Here is a 21,768-nt window from a genome sequence, read left to right as displayed (position 1 = left end):
CATCACTATCTAGCAAGAAAGGCACACGTTCTCCTCGCGCAGTATGGCCCGCTTGATTCCATTTGTACTCTGTTCAACCACGTTAGCTCGAAGAGGTATTGTTTCATTTACAAACGAAATCGTGCACATATAATCCAAGATTCACTATGGAAGACGAATGGGGTATGCAAAAATCGATATACGAACATCTTAGTCGATGCGTGTCCATAGTTAGGTTGAAGCAAGGAAATGATTTTAACCTTCAACTTTACAGATGTCGAAAATGCTGAAGCGAAATTCGACCTCGCTATCAGATCCAACAAGTGGGAGGGCGAAGACGAAGAAGAGGACGTCAAGGTTCTGACTTATTGACTTTCTATTTTAGTTCAGAGATTTTCAAAAACTCATACTAAATCGACGGCTTATAAGTATGGTTAACCTTTCATGGTGTAGATCAACACGAGACTAACAGTGCGATAGTTGGTCATTGTTGAACAGACTTGAAGTTTACTTCAAATGAAATCAAAACTAAATTGATATTTATTATGTTTAAATTTACTAAATTATCGATTACTAAATTATCTACTTGTGGTCAAATTAAGTTAAAAGTCAATCAACTTGAAACAAATTAATTTGTTCACCAAATTCGTAATATTAACTTTTATTTAATTGATACAACAGATACGTCGATAAATTTGCTTTAAAATTAAAATTATGTTGAAATTATGATGAACTAAAAACTGTTGAACTAAATATAATTTCCATTGAAATGAATACGAGGTAAATTGTCTTTAAATTTGGATAAAGAAAGTTAAAAATTACATCACTAAATTTTTCATAAAATGAAATTCTATAACACTAAGCAAATTTATTTCAAAATTACAGCAAAAATGAGTTACTTTAGGCCATAATGGAATGCATTTGAAATATAATTAAATCAATTTTATTTATATTTATGTAAAATAAATTCAAAATTAAATAAAGAGTAAGCGATGTAACAATAGCATTTTCTTAAAACTTTGGTTGTTTCAAAATAATATAATTTGAAATTAAAATTGATTAGTTTATTTAGAGTTCATCAGATGATTTTACAATGATTAATCTAAAAAAAAGAAAATTCAATTAACAGGATAGTTGGGAAGATGTTGAAGAAGAGAAGAAAGATGTAGAAAAACCTGCAGAAGTGCCTAAGGCCAAATCAAAGCCAAAGAAAGCTTTGGCACAAAGGATTGAAGAGCATGAGGTATTATTTAAAAATTTTCATTTAGATCATTTATTATGCTACTTAATTAGTAATTTCATTGAAACTTGAAACTTGCTTCTATTATTTTAGTTATCTGATATTATCTTGTCCATTTATCCATTATTAGCATATGTATGAAATAAATTAATTTATTATTCTTGTATATGGATATATTTTCATTTTTCATTTATGCATTATTAGGAACATAATGTTAGTTTAAAGTTAGAGTTATTTAATAAATAACTCAAGTATTATTTGGGTTAATATTACCAACTTTTTTTTTCCTCATAGAAGAAGGCAAGAGAAGAGGCTGAAAGGAAAGCAAAAGAAAAAGAAGAGGCATTGACTCCAGAGGAGAAGAGAGCAGAACAATTGAGGCGTCAGAGGCTCCAAGAGGAAGCCGATCTACGTCTTGCCATGGAGACTTTCGGTTTGTCCAACCTTGTTGATTTTTCTCACCGCAAGCCGCACAGAACCGACAGGAAATGACTGCGTTAGAAACTTTTACCTATTAACTCTTTGCGCTCCTACTTTTATTTAAGTAATAGTATAAATATCAATTTTTGATAAATTATAAAATTATATAGTTACTAATAATTGATGAAATAGAAAAGTGCTATTTCTTTTAAAGTATTGAAACTAATAGTTTCCTTGTGAAGTGTTCCAAAGCATACATTTGGAACTATTGGTTTTTTAAAATTGTGTCCTAGACTGATTCTGTAAAATTAATAAATATCTACATTTTGATTTTGCATAAAATTGACACATTATTAAATTTATAACAAAGAAAAGTGATATAATACAAATGGTAAAATATGAGTAGAATATTAATTTAAGGATAAGTTCAATGTTATTTATTTTATTAAAATTTTGTTAAATTTTAATTTTAATTCAAATATAAGTATTGCATCTTAACATTTTTCTCAAATTTATTATATTTAAAATGCTTTTTATATTGAAATTTTTGCTGAATTTTTTTATTAAATCTTAAACTTTAATTCGTTCTAACTTAAAGTTTTTAAACATAAATCGCTATAAATTATTGAAATTTTGAATATAAAAAATGTAAAGTTCATAGTCAATTCTATACTTTTTAAATTTTTCCAATTCTACAAAATTACACTTTAATAAAAATTTAAAGTTTAATAGTACTATTCATTGAGAGTCTAGTTATTGGACCGCAAAGGGTTGATGTACTATTTATGCGTTAAAACGAGTTAATGGCTTAATTATTCGTTTATGCTTTGTCTTTCATAATCTGATATAAAGTATGTCCATAAATATTGATTACTATTTGTGTAAGAATCGTAATAATTAATTACTTTGTACTTTTTAAATATATATTCCAGTTGAGGAAATAATTATCTATAATTAGTATTAAATTTATAACAATTTTTTCTTGCTTTTAAAAATACAACATAAAATATTTTTTTATATATATTTAAAACATAGTTATAAGAATTCTATACATTTTTTAATAGCCTTTACATGCTCAAATATTTTGCAAAGATTTGAAATATTGTTGCTATGAAAATTAACAACAATTTTTGGAAATGTTTAAATTCTACAACATGATATTTTCAAAAATATAGTTATTATTCTAGTATAGTAATTGTTTGATGACTTCTAAACTTCCAGCATTTTCAAATTATAATTCATTTGAAAAAATCGATTTGGTGTCAGGAACTGTACTAGAGACGTAAAAATGTATCTAAACGAGATAACACAATCTTTAAATAAAATACCAAATTGTTATTGTGCGAAAAATAAACATTCCCCTTTCTTGAAAAAAACAAATCAGATGTGTCTTATTTATCAACATTGATCTCCTGTACCGTTCCTGATAAATATTTAATTTTGATAATAAACATTCATGTTTTATTTAATATATTAACATATTAAATAATTAAATTTGGTATCTAATATTGTTCATAACATTTTTATTATATAAAATGAGTTGTAAACAGGTAATTTGTAATTAATGTAAAATTTTTAATTATTTATTCTTGTTACAATGTAAATTTCAGGTGTAATCAGGTGTAAAAAGACTTTCTTAAAAGTAGTGTTAACTCATAACTTAAGCACTAATTTATTTAGATTCATTAGACAGAACAAAATTATTAGTCAATTTCATTTTAATTTGGTTTTATTCATTATTAAATCCAGTTTACTTGTAAAAATGTTACAATTTAATAAATTGATGAATTTCTTATATGTAACTACAGGCAATTAATATTGACAAATTACATTACAGTTTAGATATTAAAAACCTGTAGAGAAATAGTTTGTAAGTGTATCATATATAGAATTAAAAGAATTTCTCTTCTAAGGTATGAAAAACTTTATTATTGTTTCTTTTGCTTCAGGTGTAGCGGAAGAATTTGGGCTAAGTCTAGATACAACAGTACCAAACACGAAAGAAGAGTTTGAGCTGTATGGAAACTTACTTACACAAAAACTAAATCTGCTTGCTAAACACTCCGAATTCTCTTCATTTGCAGAGCAACTTATTAAATCTATTGCTATCAATTGTGAGTATATTATTTATTCAATTGGGTATAGAAGATTTTTATAAAGGATAGATAAGAATATTTTACTCTAATAAAAAAATTTCAGACAACTTTGTATGTTTATTACAAATAGTAAATGTACAGAGCACATGGTAAAAATATTTTTTTTTTGTTTATGATAATAATTTAGTTATTTTTCATTTTAATAGATATATAAATTAAATATTTATGTTATATAGTTATTATTGTAGTATAGTAATTGTTTGATGACTTTTAAACTTCCAACATTTCCAAAAAGTATAAATTTGTTTACCGTTTTTCATAAAGTAATATGTTTAATTTCTATACAATATTTTAAACTTTTTCTAATTTTTTTTTAATACACACATGCGTCTACAAGAAATTGACTTATATCTATTGCTTACAGTATCCTCAACATGTTTGAAGAATGTGAAAACAATGGTTGATAATTTTCTGATTGAGAAACAGAAGATCGAAAAAGGGGACAAGGGGAAAAAGAGCAAGGGCAAGGGAAAAGCGAAACTTAAAATCGAGGGTGAAAATACTCTTTTGAGCGAATATGGCGACTATGTTTATGGTGATTACAACGATTTCATGTAGCGACCTTTTTATCCTATGTTCTTATTATTCCCTATCCCCTTTTCTAGTCGCCTAAATACACGCAGATGGTTATTAAAATTTTTTGCAGATTTTATATCCTTTATTCTCTCTATATTTAAATTTCTTAATTCTTTCATTTTTAATTGTTGGTCCGAGGTTATAATTTTAAATACTTTACTTTTTTTTAGAATTTTTATTACAAGCAGCTATTATATATACATATATAGTAAAGAATGTCGTACATATATCTAAAAGATGTAGAAGAATCTTAATACGAAGTGTTAATGCGTTTTAAATACAGTTGGAAGATTTTTTGAAAATTTTCATTGATATTCATCGATCGATTAAACAGTCAATATTTCCAAGAAATCAGAAATTCTCGATACACTTCTCAAAATTTAGCAACATTTACTATATTAACGTATAAACTGTTGTAGTTAGTGCGAATTATATAAATATGAAAAGGCTCAGAAGTAAAAAAGCAGTGCAAACGAATGTACGGGCAACGACCATCCTCCGCATAAATGTTGCAGAGTAACTGAAGAATGGTTCACTGAGCAGTAATATAAATTGGTGATCGAAGGATTTATTCTTCGAAACACACTGCGCATGCGTAAACAATCGTCCCTATGCAAGGAACTATGTACACCAGTTCCTTATAGTTTTATATTTATATGTATGCGCGTATGGTTTTATGTTCTTTCTTCATAATATATAATACTATTTAAATAATACCTCATGAAAATAATGTACTTTGTTTTAAGAATTTTTTAAAATCCTTATCATACAATATTAAGAGTAATTACTAAGGCACTTATAACTAATTTAATCATACTTTATTAAGCTTTTTGTTACATAAAATCTCTTACATAAAGGATGCACAGTGAAATGAAAAAAATAACATGTGTTCAGTTAAAAAGTTTTTTCAAACATGGACGAAATTCTTGCGCTTAAACTATTTTACAGAGCTTCTTATTTTACAGCAGTAAAACTAAGAATATTATTTATTTCGTTACAATAACGTTAACAATATTTTTTTATGTTCTTTGTTAATAAACTTGTTCGACTTCTTTACAATAACCAGTGTATATATATTGTATTACGTTTCTTTTATAACTCACTAATTCTGCATTGTTTGCAGCATAATAAATTTATTTCTATTTCTTTTTCTCAGTTTTATTGCAATAATATTAAATAAACATGCAATGACTTTTGCTTCTATCATAGTAAATTTAATTTCAAGTTTACACAAACCTATTTTTCAATTTACAACAATATGGCACATTTAAATAGTTTCAACTATTTGATTAGGAGTAGTTTCTTGAATCTTGAAATTTTACTGTGAATTTTACTGATATTATATTATATCTTTATCTTGAACAAAACTGATAAAATTTTATATTGAAATACAAGATTAATAACAGTTATATTCATTATGTTGTAAAATTTTAATGAATATTGACTTCAGTTAAATCAATTAATAATTATCATTTATTTCTTATGTATGATTAAAAATTTCATTTGTATTTTAAAGATATTTAACTGAAATTTAAATTGAAAAATTATACAATTTTATTTTTATTTTTTAATTAAAAGTTCATATTCTTTACTAGATTGCTACTTGAAGTTATAATCCCTAGCACTGTTATATTTAGTTGACTGATTTTTGAGATTTACATAAAAAAAAGAAATTATTTTGAAGTAAACCTTGTAACCAGCAATTATCTTAACATGTTTATTATTTCAAACGTTATTCTGTAATAGAAAAAGGATTTTAAGAATGTAATTTTGATTCCAAAATTATTTTGTGTGCAATTTTACTTACTTTAAAATTTCTTATTCTATTTAAAATGAATTTTTCTATAGTTTTAGATAATTTTCAATTTTACGTTATTCTTTCCTTTTAGATTCCTTGTATGTTTCTTTTTTAAATTAAAGATTATAACTTTAAAAGCACAATAAAGATGAAACAAAGAACTGAAATACAATATAAAATTACTATCATTCATATAGAAAATTTGTTTACAATTTACTTAAGATGGGAAAGTGCATTTTCTTTCTTAATAATTCATATGATATGATTGTTTAAAAATGAATTGAAGGTTTTAAAAGAATTACTGTCTTGTATATAGGTCAAATTAAATTTCTGATATTAAACTCATATTACAAAAACTGATGTAATTATTATTTGTTAACATATCATATATTAATAAAGTGATTTTATGTCATTTACTGTTAGTCTCTTTATTTTATAGAGACGTAAATAAATTATATCACATTCTAATAACCAGGAAGAAATATAATATTGAATACGTATATTCAGTTTACTAGTTTTGATTGAAACCTTTCGGTACATCTGTTAACTGTAATCAATGGCCGCCATTACTTGCCTATGGCCATATCGACATTTGAATTCCGAGATATGTATTTTCCTCAATAAATTTTATTTTAAATATGTTACCGATTTCTCTTGACGGTGAATATGAATTTATCTATAAATAAGTAATTTTGAAAATTAAACATTACAAAAGTTTTGCACATTAGTGCGGCCATGAATAGTCTTGCAGCAGTACCCACTGTACCGAAAGAATTAAAATCATGATTGTACTTTCAGGTATATCTATAACCATGTGCATACATGAATAATCATACGTGTAAATATATAATCATAATTGTAAATGCAACAAAAATATTTCCACGTAAAGGAATTTAATACGTGGTTTTTTATCAAATAAATACATTGGGCGTGCAAATTTAAAACTAATGTACTTTGTATTTTCATTAAAGTAGATAAATGTGTTACTTTATATTGTTTTATATTTTATCGAGAAGAATTGTCTTGAAATTGCATACCTTAATTATAGCTTAATAGTAACAATTAATTATGTCTCCAGGAATGCAATATTTCTATATGGAATGTGATTCACAGTAAAAAAAATTAACTAGCAAATACATTAGTCTTCTTGATACCTAAAGACTTTAGTAATGGTACGAGTCAAAGGAAAGGTCTCATTTAGTTTGCACGTGTTGTTCCAGTCATCAGTATTCAAGGAAAATACCATTGCACCTCCAAAATTGTTTGCACGAATCCATTCAGCCTGAAAAATGAAATAATAAATAATCTGTTAGAATATTATTAACTTTGTTATAAAAAATATGCATGCACAAGAATCTAAACTTTTTCTTAGATCGAGTTTTATTGTATTGAAATAAATATTTCCAGATGTTTTAACTTTATATATTTGTTCACATTTTCTTTAATAATTTTATTGTTAATCATATTGAAATTCTTATTTAAAAGAACAGTCAGAATACTAATTGTCATCTCATTATCTTTAACTTAATCATTACAAAAATTAGAGTACATCATAAAACATCTCTTTAAACATCAGATAAAATAATATTCTCAACTTTGAGGATTTTAACATTTACATATGGAACAGTTACTCACGTAGTACTACAGAAAATACCAAATACTTTATTTAAATATTTTTTACTAAAATATTATTTGTTATGCGTATAAAAATATAATTATATTCTTTTCAAAAATTTGAAAACATTACTTTTTGTCAATTATAAACGATAATAAGTAGCAATTAAATAAATAGTCTAATTTATAAGGAAAAACACCGTATGTTTATACCTTATAGTAAATACTTGTAATATCGTCGTATGATATCCATTCTTTGTCTTTGTAAGCATATGGAACTTTACTCTCATTTTCAAAAACATTCTTTGCACCGTTTTGAAGAAACTGACAAATTCTAGGATAGGAAACAAAGCCCATTTTACCCAATTTTCCAAATCCTATTGCTGGGGCAAGTAAATCATGATTTAATGGGTTATCTAGTTTATAAGAGTGACCATAAGTAGGAATTCCAATAATCAATTTTTCTCTTGGCATGCCTTTTAAAAGCCAATATTGAGCCGAAAAATTAACATTCAAGGTAGAAAGATATCCAGATTCCGCAGAACGTGGAAAAAGTGGTGCATTGAGTCCAGTGATTGGGTAATACCAAACATAAAAGTGGTAGTCATATGACATTAGGTTCACAAAATCTACATATCTAAAAAAGTTAGTAAATATTGTTGAAATTAGACATTGTGATAACATCCATAATTATAAAACGATTCATGTATAATTTGCTTACTTTGCCATTTCTGTAACCATATAGCTCTGATCAATAATAGCTTGGGGAGCAGCTACAGCAACAGAAAGTATTAATGTCTCTTTGGCTCGTTGAAATTCTCGTCGTAATTCTTCTAGAAGTTGTACAAAATGAATTTTTTCTAAATCATCAGCTCCGAGCCATGCTGGAAATTCCCAATCCAAATCTAATCCATCAAAACCAAATGACTTTGTTGTGTTCAATACTGATTTTATAAATCTATAAAAAAATTGAACTTCTTCCACATAAATAGTTTAAATATATTCTTAATGAAATGAAAATTAAACTATGTAAATTACCTTTTTCTATTAGCATGATTTTTTACCATTTCCGAGAAACCTAAATGAAGCTCGTTACTGCCACTGACACTGATCATGACCCTTAATTCAGGTTGTAGATTCTTTAAAGTAAAAATATTCTTATAAATTGATGAACTGTTGCCCAAATCAAGACTGCAGTTCACCACGCTCGCAAAACCCATGATAATATGCGTACAAAGATTAGGGTCAATGTGCGACAGACTGAGCTCCCAGAACGTGTTCAGGTCCCCCGGTAAGATGTAATAACAGACAATGATCTGCCTATATAAATGAAAAATGTTTTTTGAATATTTAGAAGTAATAACGGTATATTGTACTGATCATATTGTACATTAAAAATTTATTTTCTCTTTTGAATAATGTACTTTTTCATACATAATTATATCTCATACTAATTCTTACAAGGTTAATAGAATATTATATTATAAAAAATGCTTTAAATTTATTACCTTGTGGAATTGGTGTAGAAGTGCTGTGGCGAATTGATGCTGTTGTTCCTGTCCGCATTCGCGTTCTTCTTCGTCGACTCGGCGTACATCCGAGCCCGACGTAACCACGTAGCAATCTCGGCATTGTCTAAAAATGTCTCTGTATCTAATGTTTCAGTTTTTGGAGAACTAAGGACAAGAATTCCTATCCAGGCACGTGTTACAAAAAGGATCCCAAGCACTAAAGATATTAATACCAAGCACAGCAATTGTGTTTTCCAACGAGGTCTAAACAAAATTATAAATATAAATTATTTTGATATAAAAGTAAACATTAATATGAATACAAATTAATTGGTTAATGTATCTATGTTTCACAACTTTAAACTAACACACATAATAAATTTGAATAATTTTAATATGATTTTAATATCTATATACACATAATGTGTAAAACTTATAAATTTGTATTAAATATAAACTTGCAATATTTTATATGCATTTATATTCAGTTTAACCCAAGCAGGCTTTTTGTGTCATAGTAAATATAGAACAATCAATATGCCACACCTGTAACTTTTGACATACACTTATATGCTCACACGCATATCCAATGTATGAAGGAAGAAAGAGGAAGAAATGAAAACATAATAAAAGAAAAATATTTATGTATACAAAATGTGAAGCTATGAATATAAACATAAGATGATAAATGAAAAATTTAAGAAAAAATAAAAAATAAATTTTATTGTACTTTACTAAAATTATAAAAATATTTTAATCAATAAAAATATTTCTTCAATGTTGTATACAAAATAATAAACATTCTTTCTATACAAGTGTATTAAAGATAATCTGAACTATGTAATAATATATGTATTTCACTCAAAATGAAAAAAAAATAATAATTTAAGCTACTGGGATTCAGAATTACATAATGTAGTTTATTATAATATATTTGACTGAAATGTATAACTTCAATAGTGTTGAAAAAAAATATATAAATGTGTACTTTCAAAGAAATATACTTAAATATACTTAAATATATTTAGAATACTAATATTCAATTAAAATATTTGTTTAGTCATACAAACAAAATAATCTTTCTTAATATTTAATCTTATCACTTAGATAATATGATTATTATTATTCATTATTATTTATATGCAGTACACATATGTAAACAAAGTGGATATTTAACTTTTACATACAAACTTCTAACAATTTCTCTACATACTAACATTTATAAACTATATAATTACATGTTATTATAAAGATATAAGAATCTTATCAATAATAATTATAATGATAGTATCATTAATATTATTAAATTCACTATTGTCATTTATATTCATGCTGGACATAATATAAACTGTATTTGTTGCATACATAATAAAATAAGCATAAAATATTCAAACATTAATAAGTTCCAATACATATTACCAATATAAGTAAATTGTTAGATGTTTTTTTATAAATTGTATAAAATAAATAAAATGCAACTTACTGTCGAACATCAGTTAACAATTCATACTTGGCCTGAGACACGGGAATTTGGTTAACCATTGAACGTACAATGTTCGTCGTGATTGACGCTTGAGGACGCTAGTCCTCGAGGGTGGCTTACCACTTTTGTTACTACGCCCAGTCTGGTATGATATATTAATATCGACATACATACGTAACCTAGTAATGTAAATTGGCGGGGGTAGGGTTTTACTGCGCATTATTATGCGCTTTGTATCTACGAACAGGTAAGAAGCGGGAACATTTTAAACTTCTATCAATATCGAGATTCATTCTTTACATTCTTGAAATTATTAAGAAATTTTAACTTTCGTCTAAACGTTTCTTCAAATAGACCTATAACAATCAATCGATTGATTATTGATAGTATTATTTGTACATTAAGATGTTGCCTAGTTAATTGAATTACATTACTGCACATCGGAAACTGTTTGTTTTCTTGCCATGTATAATTTCTCTGGGATTTTCATGTAATAATTCAAAGTACTTGTAAGTAGTTCTCTTCTTTAATACTTTTCGTAAGTATTAATCTTCTTTGAAATTAAAAACAATAAAAAAAATAAAAAATGAAAAAGAATGCTTGACAGGTATATGTGCGTATATATACATACATACATACATAATATATATATTTGTTTTTTTTTAGTAAGAGATACATTCATTTCAGTAATTACATTATAGTATACATTTAGCCTTCAAGAATTAACACAATTTTAACATTCGATACATAAAGATTTGTAAACATATTAAAACAATAAGGATTTAGTGTTTTCGGTATTTTCCATTACAGTCGCTTAAAATATAGTACCTAAAACATTCGAAAATATAACATATAAAATATAATTTTACATATAATCATTAAGATAATAACAAACGATGTAGGCAGAATTAACAAAATAGAAATAATAAAATTCTGAGATTTAAACTGAGACTCTTGATATTATTAAACAATAATAACAGTCTTATTTTAATTAAAATATAATTGTAGCACCATAGTCAAAAAAATGTAAAACTAGAGAAACTTTAAAAACAAATGCTTTACTTAATAAATAAAATTTGTAAACTTTTGTAAAATTATAATTAAGTGATAAAAATATTTTAAGTTTGACTCATTAAACATAAAAAAGTTTCATGTTAAATATTATTCGACATGAAAACCAAAGAAAATCAAGTATATAAAGTATAAAGCTTTTTTAAACCTATTTTTAAAGATTTTAATGTGTATAATAAATTAATATAAAAAATAATTACGTTCTACATTTAAAAAATAAACAACGTAATTTGTACATAATACAAAAAAAGAAAAATTGTACGTAGGTACTATATATAAGTGTACTTAGAACTTGTTTACAAGTTTCAGGAAGACAAACCAATTTTTCATATACCACAGACGTTTACTGACTTGTACCACTGACTAATGATTCGTCTTCTGGTTTTGAGAAACGTTTGTAACGTTCTTGTGTTACAAGATAAACTGTTAATCCACCGAAGAGAATTAGTAGAAGTCCAATTACATTAATTAATACTGCTTCATTACCAAGCTTTGAGTAATTGTTTCTGAAATTATAAATCATATAATATTAAATAAAACATGAGAATTGCGATTTTATAATAATAAAATTTAAGTAATTCTCTTACTTTAAACTAAATATTGCTTTCTCATTAAGTCCTAAAAGACTAGATGTAATTACACCAACAAATCCTGCGATGCCAAAGTACACATGAATGGGCATATAGGAAGCACGTAATGGAACTTGTAACCCTGGGTAGAGAAAAGACAAAAATCCGGCAAGCCACTGAAAGGTTGAAAATAAATAATCAATCTTGTCAAAGATTGAAAATAAATAACTATTTTCGAAATAGTGAATTATCGATCGTACTGAGTTCCTTTTTTTTCTGTTTTTATATAAAAGGATTAGTCTTTTTAACTAAATTTTCTCTTAGATTAAAATGTCGTTTTGGTAGTAGAAAAATTAGGAAAAAGTTTTTATTCAGCATATTTTGAGTTGATTGCTGTTTAAGGTAGGATATCTTATAAGTGTCAGGCATGCACGTTTGTAGCAATATTTTGTTCTTTTATTATAACACTATGTGCGTATGCCTTTATTCTCCTTATGGTAATGTGAGGCACACATACGTTTAATGCTTACAAAGAATTTTACTTTGACAAATCCAAAGAGAATATGAACGTATTTTTTGAAATTTTTCTACAAAATATGGTTATTGCTAAGGTAAATATACTTCAATTGACATCATAACATATTTTTAAAGGCTGCAATATGGCCAGTTTTAGGTAACCACCATTTACTAACTATCACTATATTAATTGAAAGAACAGATAAACCTGGAATTTCCAATTGGATATAATAAAATGTTTGAACGTGATTATATTATTTTTATTATTTATTATATTGATAAGCATACTTTATTATAAAATAATTGCACATCTGGAACCCATGCACGGTAGTAAAGCACAAATTGACCAAGTTAAAGTGAGTTCATATGTCATGAAAATGAAATTTCTTTTCCATACCTGACAGCAAAACAAAATGACACTAGTAAGTCCAATCCAGCTATGAAGACTATACATATTTGGAATTGGTTCTTTAACTAAGTTGTGGCTATCAAACACAGCAACAAGAGCAATTACTACCAATACAATAACAGATAACATTATGCCACCATGAATTAATTTTAGTCGTCGCTTCCTAGCATTCCTCTGAGTTCTATATATTAACATACCTAGAAATATTATATTAGAGAAAATAAAATAAATTAAAATTCTGTTAAATTGATAAAATTATGAAACATACCATTTGCATATAGAAACACAAATCCAATAATCATTAACATAGGATGCCAATTGAATTCCAACATTGGATTGGATCTCCAAGAAAAACCACCTCTATAATTACTACACCAAATTATAACCAAAATGATCAATGTTCCTCCAAGGATTTGCATCAAGATTATAAGTGGTTTAAAACCTTCTAAGAAGTTACTTGGTTCTTCAACCTGTTCCATATCTGAAAATAAATTTAATACCTATTCAATTAATATTAAAAAGTGTTAAGAGTAAATAAATTAACTAAATATATGAGTACAAAATATTAAAATTTATGTAAAAATAATTCTTTAATACAATTTGTACAATTTTGATTTAATTAAATAAGTTGTTTGTTAATAAATGTGTGAACCATTTTAAGATATAAAAAGAAATAACATACCTAAACACACTTGGTACTCGTATGGATAATTTGTTGACATGGTTCGATTAAAAAATGAATTTTCTATTTCACAAAACTCTAAATATTCTTTTTTATATAACACTGCTTGGATTTTATCCACCTATAGTTTATGTTTAAAATAACTAATAGTATAAAATTAATAAACTTTTAAAATAATATTGTAGAAAAATTTCAAACTATCATTATGATAAAAAAATTAATTGAATTATGAAAAATATTATATAAATGTATTTGATAAATTTTGGAACTCAAACAGAAAAATCTTTAAATTTCTAATGTATGTTTGTGAAACTATTTTGTTAAACAAAATTACATGAGTATAATAGATCTTAGAATATCTTATTATAAAAAAAAGAGAGAAATTAACATGTGTTTATTGTATTTATTTACTAATGAATATTTATAAATTTATAGTAAGTCTACAAACACTACACTTAAGAAAGTAAACATTTTTTTAAAAATAATTATTTATTCTACGAATAAGTTACAATAATCATTAAATATATAATTACACATATTTATTATGAAGCAAGTAGGCTTATTCTTTTCACATATGTTAACAATTGATCGTTAACATATACTTTTTTCTTCATTTCACATCAAATATAAAATTTTAAATATTGAAGAATAATCGTTTCTTTACAATTAAACACTTGTATTCAAATTTATAAACGTTTTTTTTTTGAATTAACTGCAACAAGTGTCAAACAGCCATGTTAACGTGGCTCTTTATAAACAAGGTTAGATTTAAAAATGTAAAATATCATGAAATAAATAAAATGAAGCATATATTAATTCAACCGAAAAAGAAAATAAACATAATCTTGTTTAACAAACTATAAAATATAATATTTATCACATTACCTGTAACTTTCCCACAAAAGAGTTTTAAAGAAAATTCAACAGGTATCTAGGTATACGTCGGTTATCCAACGACGTAAAACGAATTATCGATTTTACATAGTTATATATAATGACATATTTGAACGTATCGCATTTAGAGTCAATACAGCAACTAATAAAAATATAATGGGTTTTTATTTCTAATTTATTTTTAACTATATTTAAATTTCTTCGGAATTAAAAAATAGAGGCACTCCGGAACTGTGGCTCGATTTCGACTTCGTTATTCAACTATTACCTATCACGCAGGACGCATTGCAGAGTGGTTTGATTCAATAAAGACGGTTCAGATGTGTGATTGTTTATAAAAATAACGGTATCAATTTGTACTGAAAGTATACGTTCCGTACAATATTCGGAAACTGATATCAAACTAAACAAACTGTATTTAATATTATTACGGTATTGAGATTTTACAATATTTAGCGGTTGTAAGAACGTCTTTTCCTTCTGAGAGACTATTTTTAAATGCTAGTAATATAATGGTTAATGAACCCAACAGAATATCACCAAAACATCTACAAAATTTATTGTTTTTGAATTCTTTGTCGCTAAATGAGAGGCTAATAAATGACAATTAAGATATCACTAAAGTTCTATTCAATTCTTTCCTTTTCCTAGTTTCGAATATAAATTATAAATTAGCAATTTTAACGATTTCAAAGTTTATATAAGTTTATGTTTAAAACTACAAATTCGATTCTTTGAATCGATTTTTTGTTCGATTTTTTGGTGAATCAATTCCAATCGATTCGATTCAGAATCGATTTAACACTCTTAACGAATATTGGTATTTCGTCTCTTTAGATGGACTACAGTTATCTTACACTGCGGATAATGAAACTACAGTGTGATGTAGTAGTATATACTATTAGCTACTATCTAAATACATAAACATGATTTTATCGATAGAGCGTACCTCATTAGAGCATCTAGCGTACAATAAATTAAGCTCATAGAAGTGGGGATAGAGTTAAACTATCTTTCTTCAAACACCGTGGCGCCATCTCAAGAAAACAATCGAAATAAAAAGATAACCTTTAAAATTTTGTCAAAATATAGGTACATAATTTATTTTTCATTTTCATGTCATGATTAGAACAGGCAGGTCTCTTAGAAATTTATTAAACAGCAGGAAAATTATTTTTTCATGCAAGAAATTGTTCTCAGAAGCTACTGGCATTAATAGCAATGAAAAAACGACACATTTTGGATTTAAAACTGTTAAAGAAAGTGATAAAGTGAAAGAAGGTAAGTTTCGTAAAATAACAAATTATTATACACTTATAATTTTACAGTATTTATTAAAGTCAATGAAGCATTTTAAATGTTTACTTTGAAGGTATACTTTAAATGGATTTAAAAAATCTGATACATTTTTCATAAAGAGAAACAAAAGAAAAATAATCTTCATAGTTCATTTTAATTTTTAACTTAAAATGTATATAAAATTGAAATATAAAGCGTTCTATACTAAAACATTTTGTCAGCAAGTTTGTAAAATTTATTGAACCGTAATATTTATAACAAAGAAATATTTAATAATTATAGCCTATCATTTATAATTAAATGAATTTTTTCAGTTTATACAGTATTTGAAAATGTAGCAAATTCTTATGATCGGATGAATGATGCAATGAGTTTAGGAATTCATCGTATTTGGAAGGACATACTTATTCAAAGACTTGGACCTACTCATGGAAGCAAATTATTAGATTCAGCTGGTGGTACAGGAGATATTACATTTCGATACATTCGATATTTGAAGCATGTACCAAACCATCAAGGTTTAAAGAGTTATGTAACCGTTTGTGATATAAACAAGAATATGTTAGAAGTAGGAAAAACTAGAGCTATAAAAGAGGGTTTCACAAATGAAGAAACTATTGAAATTGATTGGAAGGAATGTGATGCAGAGAAACTTTCTTTTGATAATGATTCATATACAGCTTATACAATTGCTTTTGGGATAAGAAATGTAACACATATTGATAAGGTAAATAAAATTGTATTATACTGTATTAAAATTAATTACATTAATTAATTATACTATATTAAAAATTGTTTTATGATGACATCTGTTTTATGATACTTATTATATTGCTAAAGGTCATTACAAAAATTATTAGCTTTTTTAAAGAAAAAGTAATACTGCTTTTAGGTTCTTTCTGAAGCATATCGAGTACTTACTCCAGGTGGTAGATTTATGTGTTTAGAGTTTAGTCATGTAAATAATGATGCTTTAAGATGGTAATTACTTATACTTACAATAATATAACTTATTTCCTATATTACTTATTTTACATTTAAAATAATATATAAAGATATATATACCTTAATGTATAATTTTTGTATAGGTTGTATGATAAATATTCATTTCAAATAATTCCTGTAATGGGTACACTCATTGCAGGAGAATGGCAACCATATCAATATCTTGTTGAAAGCATTAGAAAATTTCCAAATCAAGAAAATTTCAAGGTACTACATATCATGTTTACAATTTACATTTAAAATTCTATTTTATTTTTAACTATTGATTGTTGTAGGAAATGATCGAGAAGGCAGGATTCAGGAATGTAACTTATGAAAATTTAACCTGTGGAATAGTAGCTATTCATTCGGGATTTAAATTATGATCTAAATATTTTACATTTAGTTTGTAAATATACCCAAGTGAATTGCAAAGGCAAGCACTATTCAAAGGTAGGTAATTTCGAAAAATCTTATATTATTTTGCAATTTGAAGTTTTGTCATCAAGATAACAATAAGCAGTTAAAACTTTGATGCATATGAATGTATGGATACACTTTTCTTATGCGTGCATGTGCTGTCGCAAGTTCAGCTGATTGCTATGTAAATAGCAGATGCTAGAAGTCACATCAGTAAATTTTGCATATATCTTGCAAATGAAGTCTTAGATTGTACAGTGGAAAAGAATTTTTCGATTTCTTAGCTTGTCCCATCTTTTTGAAATGTCTCATATTTTTTAGTGCATGTAAAGAGTTAATAAAAGTGAATTTTATAATTGTTATCATTCTAATTTTATTTGATAGAAATTGTAATTATATTTATTTTTCATATATTAATTTAAAGCAATTTACAAAATTTAATAATTATCTTACACTGTATAAATATTAAGAATAAATTGAAGAATAATATTTTACAATAAGAATTTTATATTTTTTTAAGAATATGATAAAACATCAATTTGTTCTCTTCGAGATATTATATATCGTTTTTTATTCTTATAATCCATGTATAAAGATAATGTCTACTGTAATTAATCGTGTGTACTGTTATTTAAAAAATTCTTCAACCTTTTATCTATTACTTCTTTTTGTTCCAATGTTAGATCAGTGATTTTTGTAACTACCGGTTTTTTATTAATATTCAATTCTAATTCTAGAAGAGCATCCAAGGTTTTTATTTTTTGTTCAGCAGTACGAAAACTCTGAAAAATAAAAATTTCTTTGCTTGTTATGTTAAGATAAATTTCTCATCAAATTTTCAATTAAACAAAATATTAAGTTACAAGTAATAATAAAACTAATTATAACTCTATAGAAATTAACATTATGATGTTATTTTTATTAAACTTTTGATTGGCACAAATAGTTGATTTCAGGTACCTTTCTAAGTTCTTGTTCGATTTCAGGATTCTTTTTTAACTTTTTCTTTAATGAAAATTCTTGAACACTGAAACCTAATAAATTTTCAAGAACCTGAAATAATAAGTTTATTAATTTAAAGTACAGTAAATTAAAAATAAAATAAAAATATTCTTCTATAAGAATTCTTTATTAATGCAAAATTTAATTTCAAATAAATTATAGTTACAGACCTTTGTTGAAAAAGAAACTTCTATTTTTCCAGTGCCATCTACTAATGTAGCATCTAAAATCCAACATGAATCTTTCTTTCCTAATTTTCCATGAACATCCACACGTCCACGAATTGTTTTATAAGTCAACTGTGTTATGACTTCATTGTTTATATTATGGATAAATTTACAAATTTTCGACGTATTTAGAGAATTTAATCCTGTCGTGAATTCTGTAATCTTTCTGTCTATTTTGCCCTTTTTCAATGTTGCTGTTTCAGGAGAAGATATTGGAACCTAAACAATTACATACTTATACTTATCTATTTACAATATAATGAATGTAATAATTTAAGAACATACAGGTCTTTTTTCTCCAATTACAGGTAGAGAAGTTTTCTCTGGCCTTTTACATGTTTCGGAGTGTAATGAACTAGTTGAAGAAATTGTTTTACTGGTAAACCATGAAGAATTAAATTGTGAAATACGTTCATTTTTTTTTAAGGGCTTTTGAATACTTTCATACGTTACGTTTTCAAACATATCTTTTTCATTTATTATAATAATATCATCTTTTTCTTCTTTTGGCAGAATTCTGGATAGAACCTCACTATTTGTCTGTTTAACTTGTGATTGCATAAGCTGCTCTTCATCAACCTACAAGTTATATAAAATTCTTAATTTAATGTAGAAATTAATTTTAGCATTAGTTAATCTTAAAATAATTTAATTCTAGTTGAATGTAATGTTTAAATGAAATAAGATAAATTGTTATATTATAATAATAAGTATTCAAATGCATTAAAATATAAACCATTTCCAAGAAACAATCATCATCATCCAAATCTTTTTCTTCCTTATGACTATGATCTTCTTTCCTCACTATGTTAGTGTCAATAAAGTTTTCTATTTTGGTTTCTGTTTTAATTGCTTTAATGTTGGGTTGCTTGTGGTCTTTGCTATGCAAATGTTCAATTTTTGAAAGTTCTTCTAAATTAATGTCAAACTCTTCTTCAAAAAAGTTATCGTCTATTTGTGATTCATTTTGTTCTTTAATGTTATTTGATTTTGATTTATTGTCATTGTAAGGGTCAGGGTTTTCTTGAAGGTTTCTATAGAAATACACTCAAAATATGTAATTATATAAAAACTAAACACAATTACTTAGAGAGTTACTTACAAAGCTCTGGCGAAAACATTTTCTAAAGCATTAGGAATTAACAAACTATCCACTTCACCACCAATTCCTTTCAGTTTTCCTTCTTCTAGTAGCAAAACACCTTTACGACACTTCACTGGACCTATTATCATAATTTTATATCCTGGTAACAACATATCCTTTGGAAGCAGAAAATATTTATGTTTTACAAAATATCTTTTTCTTTGTATGATATAAATCATGTGTGGTAGCTATTGTTTCTGTAATACAACCATACATGCATAATATTTCAATACATACTATACTTGAAATTAAAATAACATACATTTAATCGAGATATATAGTTATATTCAATTCCAATTACATCTTGCAATCCATCTGTTAGTTTGAGCTGTATCATTCTCTTTTTGGGAAATTCCCACTTATTTTGTTTCTCGGATTCAGATGGATCCACTTCCGAAATATGAATGTCTCTTATTTGCTGTAACTGTTTATACTTTGATGTTGCAATATCATACATTTGTTCTGCCTTGATTAATAAGAAAAATATAATTGATATATATTTACAGTTATTAAATGAGTCAGTTATAACGTACAATTTATCATTCATATTTGTAAATAAGTTTAGTTTATAATCCTATGTAACATAGAAAAATAATTCATTATTTTAAGGGCCTCCTCATTGTTCCGATTGGAAGTATTATATAAATATAAAATAATGTACATATTTAAGAACACATTATTTATAGCATTTAATTATTAGTATAGTATTTAAATGTTACATTAAACATAAATTTTCAAAGAAAATCTTGCAACATTTTTTCAATTTTAGAAAAATGATTGAAGATATATATACCTGAAGAATATAATTCTCAGATAATATAATACACTTTTGTTGTGAAAGGTTACGTGGCAAGCTTCCGTTTTCATTATTAATTTCTCGTAAATCACTAAGTTGCCATTGTACTTTTACAAATTGCAAAATTTCCTCGCTACTTGGCTGAAAATGAAAATGATTTCAGTGAATTAAAAAACTAAATTATACTTTTGAAATATTTATAAAGTTTGACACATATTGATATATTAGAAAAAATACATTTTTTAACAATTTTATTTAGAACTTAAACCATGCCTTTTATACATTACACAATTTTTCAAATATTTTGGTTAGTCATAGGCTTGAAGTTATTTACATTTTTATGTTGGTCCACGTAAAATTCTACACAATCTCTCAACCATTCATCATTCATTAGATAGAAATTTGATTTTAATTTATTTTTTATTTGGTTGAATAAATCTTCATTCATTTCAAATATTTTTAGCAGTTTTATGACTTATTCAAATTTTATGTATATATAATAAACTTATGTTCCCTCACTGACTTTCAGAGTTAATATAAAGATACATATATGACTGCTACTGTCTGTTTAACTTAAAGTGGATGTAAATGTTACATCTATGTACCTACATATAAACAGAATTTCATTGGTTCGTTATGTTGACACTACTATGCTGCCAGGGATCCAATAAATTTGACGTACACTTAGCCAAACATGAAAATTCATGACAAAGGGCCGAAAAACTAATGGCAGAGTTTTCATTAAAAAATCGTTACTGAAGACGCTTAAAGATAGAACCCTTAAAAGGAACTAATATATCATTATTTATAATTCGATTGTATCGGTATCTATTAATTTGGTAATTAATCAAATAAATATGCGTTACGTTACAATTAAAAAAGAAATAAGAGCTGTAAATCATATAAAGAGATCATTGTTTCATAAAGCGTATGTACATGTAGAATATTAAATTTTAAATAATTTATAAGATGACTACG

The 21,768-nt window shown here is 25.8% G+C and overlaps 5 protein-coding genes across 9 annotated transcripts; 2 read left to right on the top strand and 3 right to left on the bottom strand.

Annotated features, from left to right (window-relative positions):
- On the top strand, window positions 1–5,105 carry Eif3j (eukaryotic translation initiation factor 3 subunit J). Its single transcript, XM_076309881.1, has 6 exons — window positions 1–162; window positions 254–336; window positions 1,109–1,222; window positions 1,514–1,652; window positions 3,589–3,753; window positions 4,160–5,105. Exons 1-6 carry the CDS (start codon window positions 147–149, stop codon window positions 4,351–4,353), a joined length of 711 nt encoding a protein of 236 aa, XP_076165996.1. The 5' UTR covers window positions 1–146; the 3' UTR covers window positions 4,354–5,105.
- Window positions 5,106–6,369: 1,264 nt separating this feature from the next.
- On the bottom strand, window positions 6,370–10,934 carry LOC143145217 (chitinase-3-like protein 2). Its single transcript, XM_076308387.1, has 6 exons — window positions 10,778–10,934; window positions 9,292–9,558; window positions 8,822–9,103; window positions 8,505–8,741; window positions 7,997–8,420; window positions 6,370–7,451 (listed from the first exon to the last, which is right to left on the bottom strand). The coding sequence occupies exons 1-6, from the start codon at window positions 10,834–10,836 to the stop codon at window positions 7,308–7,310; spliced, it is 1,413 nt and encodes a 470-aa protein (XP_076164502.1). The 5' UTR covers window positions 10,837–10,934; the 3' UTR covers window positions 6,370–7,307.
- Window positions 10,935–11,811: 877 nt separating this feature from the next.
- LOC143145445 (transmembrane ascorbate-dependent reductase CYB561) lies at window positions 11,812–15,025 on the bottom strand. 2 transcript variants are annotated; one of them, XM_076308827.1, is made up of 6 exons: window positions 14,910–15,025; window positions 14,025–14,145; window positions 13,611–13,823; window positions 13,331–13,539; window positions 12,436–12,593; window positions 11,812–12,354 (listed from the first exon to the last, which is right to left on the bottom strand). In XM_076308827.1, exons 2-6 carry the CDS (start codon window positions 14,062–14,064, stop codon window positions 12,192–12,194), a joined length of 783 nt encoding a protein of 260 aa, XP_076164942.1. In that variant the 5' UTR covers window positions 14,065–14,145; window positions 14,910–15,025; the 3' UTR covers window positions 11,812–12,191. The 2 variants fall into 2 exon arrangements, with proteins under 2 accessions (XP_076164942.1, XP_076164943.1); XM_076308828.1 differs by lacking the exon at window positions 14,025–14,145 and having other exon boundaries at window positions 11,818–12,354; window positions 14,910–15,024.
- A 998-nt stretch (window positions 15,026–16,023) lies between these two features.
- Window positions 16,024–19,593, top strand: Coq5 (ubiquinone biosynthesis protein COQ3, mitochondrial). Of its 2 annotated transcripts, XM_076309852.1 has the most exons (7): window positions 16,024–16,199; window positions 16,532–16,944; window positions 17,110–17,198; window positions 17,306–17,429; window positions 17,498–17,658; window positions 19,163–19,229; window positions 19,364–19,593. In XM_076309852.1, exons 1-5 carry the CDS (start codon window positions 16,040–16,042, stop codon window positions 17,585–17,587), a joined length of 876 nt encoding a protein of 291 aa, XP_076165967.1. In that variant the 5' UTR covers window positions 16,024–16,039; the 3' UTR covers window positions 17,588–17,658; window positions 19,163–19,229; window positions 19,364–19,593. The 2 variants fall into 2 exon arrangements, with proteins under 2 accessions (XP_076165967.1, XP_076165968.1); XM_076309853.1 differs by lacking the exon at window positions 19,163–19,229 and having other exon boundaries at window positions 17,498–17,654.
- LOC143145965 (uncharacterized) lies at window positions 17,910–21,281 on the bottom strand. Of its 3 annotated transcripts, none has more exons than XM_076309849.1 (9): window positions 21,125–21,281; window positions 20,788–20,931; window positions 20,257–20,460; window positions 19,953–20,110; window positions 19,587–19,884; window positions 19,136–19,429; window positions 18,794–19,069; window positions 18,582–18,674; window positions 17,910–18,403 (listed from the first exon to the last, which is right to left on the bottom strand). In XM_076309849.1, exons 1-9 carry the CDS (start codon window positions 21,236–21,238, stop codon window positions 18,233–18,235), a joined length of 1,752 nt encoding a protein of 583 aa, XP_076165964.1. In that variant the 5' UTR covers window positions 21,239–21,281; the 3' UTR covers window positions 17,910–18,232. The 3 variants fall into 3 exon arrangements, with proteins under 3 accessions (XP_076165964.1, XP_076165965.1, XP_076165966.1); XM_076309850.1 differs by having other exon boundaries at window positions 20,257–20,418; XM_076309851.1 differs by lacking the exon at window positions 21,125–21,281 and having other exon boundaries at window positions 20,257–20,456; window positions 20,788–20,819.
- Between the last annotated feature and the right edge of the window lie 487 nt (window positions 21,282–21,768).

Source organism: Ptiloglossa arizonensis, chromosome 4 (genome assembly GCF_051014685.1).
Source record: "Ptiloglossa arizonensis isolate GNS036 chromosome 4, iyPtiAriz1_principal, whole genome shotgun sequence".
Lineage (NCBI taxonomy): Eukaryota > Metazoa > Arthropoda > Insecta > Hymenoptera > Colletidae > Ptiloglossa > Ptiloglossa arizonensis.
The sequence above is the reverse complement of the archived record's forward strand: the minus strand, read 5'-3'. Positions and strand labels throughout refer to the sequence as shown.